This window comes from Oratosquilla oratoria, chromosome 18 (genome assembly GCF_046742065.1).
Source record: "Oratosquilla oratoria isolate Oo_2021 chromosome 18, ASM4674206v1, whole genome shotgun sequence".
NCBI classification, from domain to species: Eukaryota; Metazoa; Arthropoda; class Malacostraca; order Stomatopoda; family Squillidae; genus Oratosquilla; species Oratosquilla oratoria.
Window position 1 is genome coordinate 65,138,697 of NC_134794.1, and position 7,500 is coordinate 65,146,196.

Consider the following 7,500-nt stretch of genomic DNA (forward strand, 5'->3'; position numbering starts at 1 on the left):
CCCCGTGGACCAAGGGCGATGGAGCGCCGAAGGGTAGGTCGCCGCTTACGCCCCGACTGCTTCTCCCGTGTCTCGTTAGTTTCCGCAACCACGAGAAACCATTTAACGGACTTTAACCGTCACCGAATTCAAATGAGTTTCGACCTTCCGCCCAGTGAGCGTACGGGTCAAGGTCCCCTTCCATTTTGGCCTCGGCTTGGGGCTCTTGTTGCTATTCAATTATTAGTGTTTCCTGTTTATAACACCTGCAATTAGTGAGGCAGATAATGGGGCGCCTCGGACGAGTTGTACATTGATTGTGAGAGGTAGGATCCGGATGGACGTGAAAGGATTGGCTCTTAGACTACTGTGTGTGTGTGTGTGTGTGTGTGTGTGTGTGTGTGTGTGTGTGTGTGTGTGTGTGTGTAAGTGAGAGTGAGAGAGCGAGTTAGTTTTATATCAAGAACGCGACTCTGACACTAAACAAGCTGTGACACATTGATCTTCCACTTCGCCTCTTAAGTATCCTCAAGCTTCATCTCTAATAGATATGACGGCTTCGGCCGTAGTGAAACATCCTTTGGCGTTTGCTCTAGCCCAGGAAGTTTTCGTTGTAGGGAAGACCAACTGGGAACATTGATAATATCTGAGGATCGATGACATAATATGTCATGCATGGCTTCGAGTGGGCACTTCATTGAGTTTGCATGACTAACCACTAGTTAACGAGAAAAAGCACCCCCCCTTCTCTCCCCCTCCCCCTTTCCCCCTAACCCCTCTCCCCCTCTCTTCCCCTCTCCCCACCTCTCCTCTCTCCCCTCTCCCATCTCTTCTCTCCCCCTCCCCGTACTCTCTCCTCCATCTCCCTCTCTCTCCCCTCTCTCTCCCTCCCCCTCTCTCTTCCCTCTTTCTCCCTCTCCCCTCTCTCTCCCCTCTCCCCTATCTCTCCCTCCTTCTCTCCCCATTCTCCTCTCTCTCCCCCACCCTCTATCTCTCTCTCCTCCCACTCTCTCTCTCCTCCCCCTCTCTCCTCCTCCTCCCTCTCTCTCTCCCCCTCCCCTTCTCTTTCGTTCTTTCTTCTTTTGTTGTTGTTGTTGTTCTTGAAATTGTCTTTTATTTTTTGTTGTCCTTGTTATTTATGTTGCTCTTGTTGTTCATGTTTGTTCTTATTATTTCTGTTGTTATTATTCTTGTTGTTTATTGTGGCTGTTCTTGAGTGTTGTTCTTGATATTGCTGTTCCTGTTGATGTTATTGTTCTTGTTATTCCAAAAGTTTTGTTGTTGTTTTTGTTCTTGTTTTTCTTGCTGTTCTTATTGTTTTTGTTTTTGTTATTGTTGTTCTTGTTCTTGTTGTTCTTGTTCTTGTTGTTCTTGTTCTTGTTCTTCTTGTTCTTGTTATTTCTGTTGTTCTTTTTGTTCTTGTACCTCTTGTAGTTCCTGATGCTCCTGCTGTTCTTGTTGTATTTGTTGTTCTTATTGTGCTTAAGAACATAAGAACATAAGAATGAAGGAGATTGCAAGAGACCATGAGGCCTACAGTAGGCAGTTCCTTGTCCATGACCACCTGTCATCCCCATCCATAAAGTTGTCTAACAGTTTCTTAAAACAACTGATAGTTTCAGCGCTCACTACATGGTTACTATGTCTGTTCCATTCGTTGACCACCCTATTAGTAAACCAATTCTTGCATATTTCCCTCTTAAATCTAAATTTATCCAGTTTAAATCCATTATTGTGAGTCCTGTCCTATTGTCTTAATATGATGATCTTGTTTGCGTCACCGTTGTTAAAGCCTTTGATCCACTTAAACACCTCTATTAGATCATCCCGCATTTTGTGTCTTTCCAGAGAGTTTAAGTTAAAGTGCCAAAGCCTCTCTTCGTAAGGTAAATGTCTGAGCCCACGTATCATTTTGGTCATTCTTCTCTGTACTGATTCTAGTGAACTGATGTCCAAAACTGTACCGCATAGTCAAGGATAATTATCTCTGCACTTCTATTTGTAACCATCCTAGCAATGAAACCTAATGCTGTTTGTTTTATTCCTGGCGCTAATGCACTGTTTCCTGGTTTTATGGCCAGGACTCACTAGAACTCCCAAGTCTCTCTCGCACTCAGTTTTCTCTAAAGAAGTGTTATATAAGTTGTATCTATTTTTGAGGTTGTGTAAACCTACGTTTAACATGATACACTTTGAGATATTGAAGTTCATTTGCCATTTCACCGACCATGTGAACAATTTGTTAAGATCGTCCTGCAGAATCTCGGCGTCGTCTCCTGACCTAATTTGGCGTCCTATTTTAGTGTCGTCCGCAAACTTATTAACATCACTATTAATCCCATTGCCCAAGTCGTTTATGTACATAATGAACAACAAGGAACCCAAAACCGAGCCCCGGAGAACTCCACCAGAAACACTCCCCCATTTGGATTTTACACCATTTATGGTGACCTGCTCTTTTCTGTCACTGATCCAAGCTCTAATCCATTCTAACACTTTTCCTCCTATGCCATGGGGTTTGGTTTTATTTACTAGTCTCTGGTGGGGCACCTTGTCGAACGCTTTGCTAAAGTCAAAGTAAATAACATCGTAACCATCATTGTTATCTGACGCGTAATGTACTTTAAAAGGATAGAAGATTAGTTACACATGACTTACCCTTGGAGAAAACATGCTGTGTGTCACGAATCAAATTATGTCTCTCGATATGTTCTCTGAGTCTATTAACTATTATTGATTCAAGCATTTTACCTATAACTGATACCAAACTGATTGACCTGTTGTTGCCCATAGACGATTTATCTCCACTTTTGAAAACAGGAACAACGTTTGCCTGCCTCCAAGCAATAGGCACAAAACCAGTGTTTACCGACTTATTGAATATTTCTATTAACTGGTAGTAGATTTCAAATTTAAGCACTGTCGGAAAAATTTCGTCTGGACCAGGGGATTTTGTAGCTTTAAGACTTTCAATCTGCTTGACTACTTCTACCTTACTAATGCTCTTGTTGTTGCTGTTATTGTTGTTCCTGTTGTTCTTATTCTTCATGTTCTTGTTGTTCTTCTTGTCCTTGTGGATTGTTGGTTCTGTGCTCATGTGCTGTTATATATGTTGCGGAAGAAATAGAAGGAGAAGGAATAGATCAAAAGGAAAGAAAGATAATCAAGAAAATGGAGAGTATGCAAAAACGATTTATTAAATTATTCATTCATTCATCTATTCGTGCGTTCATTCATTAATTCGTGCGTTCTTTTATTCGTTCGTTCATTCGTTCATTCACTCATTCACTCGTTCATTCATTCATTCGTGCGTTCGCTCATTCATTCGTGCGTCCGTTCATTCGTTCGTTCATTCACTCATTCACTTGTTCATTCATCCATTCATTCGGGCTGCTGCGTTTACACCAAGCGAATCATCGAATCGATTCAATTCATGAAGAGTCAACACGATTCATGAATCGTGTTGATTCGCCACACTAGTTTCAATGTAACCGTTTATTACAGCAGGCGAATCGAGTCAATTCAAATCCTGCCGATTCATGGCGATTCATAGTCAGTGATTGGTTTGGACCTATTTTTTCGTCAGTCAAGGCGAATCAGCCAAGGAGTACGCACCATGTTAGTGGACGTCTTTATCAATTTAGTGCGAGAACAACGAGCTATATACGATCATAGTGATCCTGTGCACCGAAATCGTGATGCCATTGCTGCTTTATGGAAGGATATTGCTACAGAAATGAAATGCAAAGGTGAGTTAAACAGGTTTTATTTATTTATTATCCCTACACTACAGTATAAGTTACATGTATTGTACTGAACCATTGAAGGAATTGCTGTATCCTACGAATTACTAGACAATATTATTCATCATATCTTTAAAACAAATGACAACAGAAGGCGTTAAGGATATTATTACATATTACATTATTATTACATATTATTACATTACATATTATTATATCATATTATATTACATATTACATATATCAAATTATATCATATTACATATTATCACATTATTATTACATATTATTACATATTACATATTACGTTATCACATATTTTTATTTGGAAACTGTGGGGTGTATCGTCTACTTTTGAAATGCGTTATATAACGTAACCGCCAGTTGGCCAGCCACCAGCCAGAGTGGGGGGGGGGGAGAGTGGACACTTCCTGCTATTACCCACTCTGCCTCTGATTTCGTTCACTAAATACTGCGGTATGGCACGTCACACAAAGTAAAAATTGATATGACAAAATACTAAAATTAACGTAGCTGTATCTGTTTTAATATCCTTCGTATACCGTTAAGCCTAAATAAAGAGTAGATGTGGTATCAACTGGTGAGCCCATTTCCTCTGCGGTGAATGTGGATCGGTGGATCATTCTGTCCTGCCACTAGTCAGGTCCACCTGGTGAGACGAAGTATTCTCTCAGAGTGTCCCCAACTGACATTGCTTCTGCTGTAGGTCTTGTCCTTCTTGTTGGTGACAGGCTCCTCATATTTTGACGAAGGTAATCATTTGCATCATCTTTATCACCACCAACGTTCATATTGTCTTCATGATGAATGAAATTATGAATCACACAAATACTTTTAACTATTGCTTCAGATACCTCAGTGCTTGTCTCCGTTGTTGTTTTCAGTACACCAAATTTCTGAGTTAGCATTCCAAAAGCACATTCTACTGTTCTTCTAGCTCTACTCCTCCTATAGTTGAATACATTTCTAGAATAATCTACTTCTTTTCGAGGGTAAGGCCTTATTATATTGGGCTTGAAAGGGAAAGCTTCATCTCTTATGAGATAGAATGGTACTTTGATATCAGTATGAAGTATTTCATTAGTCTATGGGATATCTAAATGATGAGAGAGAAGTGACCTGCCCATACTAGAGTAACTGAAAACCATACTGTCACTGTTTCACCCATATGCCCCAACATCAATCAGAGTAAAACAATAATTGGCATCAACAATAGCCATTAGCATGATAGAGTGATACCCTTTGAAATAATAGAAAAGTGCATTTCATCCGACAATGCTTGCCGTCGAGACTTCCGAGACAGTTTAGAACACTGGATCTATCGAAAAATGCTCTTGCTATCTCTTTCTACTGTAGATGATCAGGTACTGGGATATACTGTGGCTGTAATACTTCCCATATTGCATTACTTGTTTCCTTGATAATCCAATGCATTGCAGTCTTCCCAATGCGAAACTGGAACTCGAGGGAAGCAGACGAGTCTCCGGTCTGGAATGGAGACTGAGAGGAACCTTCCATGGATAGGTCTTCTATTTCAACGTTATTTTCTATCATCATTGCTGTTGCCATTAAAGTAATAGCAACTGCTACTAATATCTATTATCATTATAATCACCACTATTTCTATTTCTTTCGCAGAATCCGATTGCAAGGACAAGTGGCATCAATTAAGGAGCAACTTTATGAGAGAAAGGAGGAAGATGACTACTCAACCATCTGGATCAGCTGGTATCAAAACAAAGAAATGGGTATTCTACGATGCTATGGAATTCCTCATACCCCATGTGACACCACGAGCAACATCTTCTAATGTACCACCACCGTCTGATGTTGATGCACCTGACGATAATTCATCAACCACTAATATCACGGATGCACTTGATATTGCGCGTTCTCAAGAAACGGCAACCAAAATAGACGTTTGTGAAGGGGGAAGTACGTCTACACCTGCTATCAACTACAAACCATCAACTACAGCAAAGAAGCCTGAAGCCAACAAAAGACGTCGCTGTGAGCTTCCAAGTGAAGTGGATGAGCAAATCGTGGAGGAGTTGAAAACGTTGCGGGAACGAGCAGCTTGTAATAATGAAAATGAACTTGACCCAGATCGCCAGTTTCTGTTTAGTCTCCTACCTCTTATGGAACTACTGTCGCCTGTCGACAGTATTGACGTTAAGATAGAAATACATCAAGCCTTTCGTAGGAAACTCTTTACGGACTAAAATTGCTCCGGTTACTGGAGTGACCAATACTAACACCCATCGCATACACCGTCACCGTATGCTAGTGATAATAATTCTGATTACACTAATTTGTGAAAGGTATCCTTAAAGTAGGAGAACATAACAGTTACTGTATTCATAACCATAAATAAATCATGTCTACATATTTTTTGTATTATTTACAGGTGCCTGAAATACTAGACCAATCTACTAGCGGACTTTTTTTTTTTTAATGAATACACTTACCTAAGGAAAATGCAAGTCGGTAATTAGTATTCTGCTTCCTTATGGAGGACCCAATCAAGTCCACCAACATCTTAAATTGCTCCTTGGTTATCCCAAAGAAATCCTAAAACTTCTCCGGATTATTGACCAAATCTGGGAACAAATGTCCGAAGCTCCCAAATTCATGTCTTCTAGAATGAATTGCATGCGCCCACATTCGTTGCCGACGCCTATGCTTCCTCAGCCACAGTAACACTGTTACTTCTGCAACAGCAAGTACGCCTATACTCCTCGATGGCTACCTTGGTACTGAATGATCCTGTGTTGATCAGAATCAGTCGGTTGGAACGATGCCGATTCAAAATGACTCATTCGTTCATTGATTGATTGATTTACTTGTTCATTCATTCATTCATTGATTCATTCACTCGTTCATTCACTCGTTCATTCATTCATTCTCTCATTCGGTCACTCGTTCAATCATTCATTCACTCATTCGTTCACTCGTTCATTCATTCATTCATTCACTCGTTCATTCGGTTACTCATTCATTTATTCACTCATTCATTCATTTACTTATTCACGTTATAATCACGCGTTCATTCATTCATTCACTCATTCACTCGTTCATTCATTCACTAATTCATTCATTTATTCATTCATTAATTCATTCATTCACTCACTCACACACACACTCACTCACTCACTCACTCACTCATTCACTCATTCATTCATTCATTCATTCATTCACTCATTCACTCATTCATTCACTCATTCATTCATTTATTCACTCGTTCATTCAATCACTCGTTCATTCACTCGTTCATTCAATCACTCGTTCATTCAATCTCTCGTTCATTCACTCGTTCATTCAATCATTCGTTCATTCACTCGTTCATTCAATCACTCGTTCATTCACTCATTCATTCATTCATTCATTCAACCATTTATTTGTTCATTCTTTCATTCGTTCACTCATTCACTCATTCATAGGAAATGTGGTTGGTATGTGTAAAGAACTTTGTGCAGGGTAGAGAGGAGTGGAGGAACAACCTAAGGGGCAGGGGGCCCCGTCATGGCTCGGTGGTACTGCTCGTGTCTGATAACTGCGTCGAAATTTCGGGAGTGTGTTCGAATCCTGACCACGGTGCAGAGGTTAAGAAGGGCCACACTGGTAAGGGATACCAAACATTGCTCACCGTGGACACCGTCTTCTGGGTTCACGAAGGAAAGAAAGAAAAAAGAAAGAAAGAAGAAGAAGAAAAAGAAAAAATATATATACTGTATATATATACATATATATCTAAATA

At 40.1% G+C, this 7,500-nt stretch overlaps 1 protein-coding gene and 1 pseudogene across 1 annotated transcript; one reads left to right on the forward strand and one right to left on the reverse strand.

Annotated features, from left to right (window-relative positions):
- Nucleotides 1-3,595: 3,595 nt before the first annotated feature.
- Nucleotides 3,596-5,965, forward strand: LOC143034885 (uncharacterized). The gene is made up of 2 exons (XM_076201228.1): nt 3,596-3,728; nt 5,382-5,965. Exons 1-2 carry the CDS (start codon nt 3,596-3,598, stop codon nt 5,963-5,965), a joined length of 717 nt encoding a protein of 238 aa, XP_076057343.1.
- Nucleotides 4,268-5,297, reverse strand: LOC143034955 (uncharacterized; annotated as a pseudogene).
- Nucleotides 5,966-7,500: the final 1,535 nt, after the last annotated feature.

Excerpts from the sequence above, each read along its gene's own strand:
- LOC143034885 (XM_076201228.1), top strand. The coding sequence starts at position 3,596 with ATGTTAGTGGACGTCTTTATCAATTTAGTGCGAGAACAACGAGCTATA. Across the intron at positions 3,729-5,381 it reads TACAGAAATGAAATGCAAAG|AATCCGATTGCAAGGACAAG; the intron begins GTGAGTTAAACA and ends TTTCTTTCGCAG.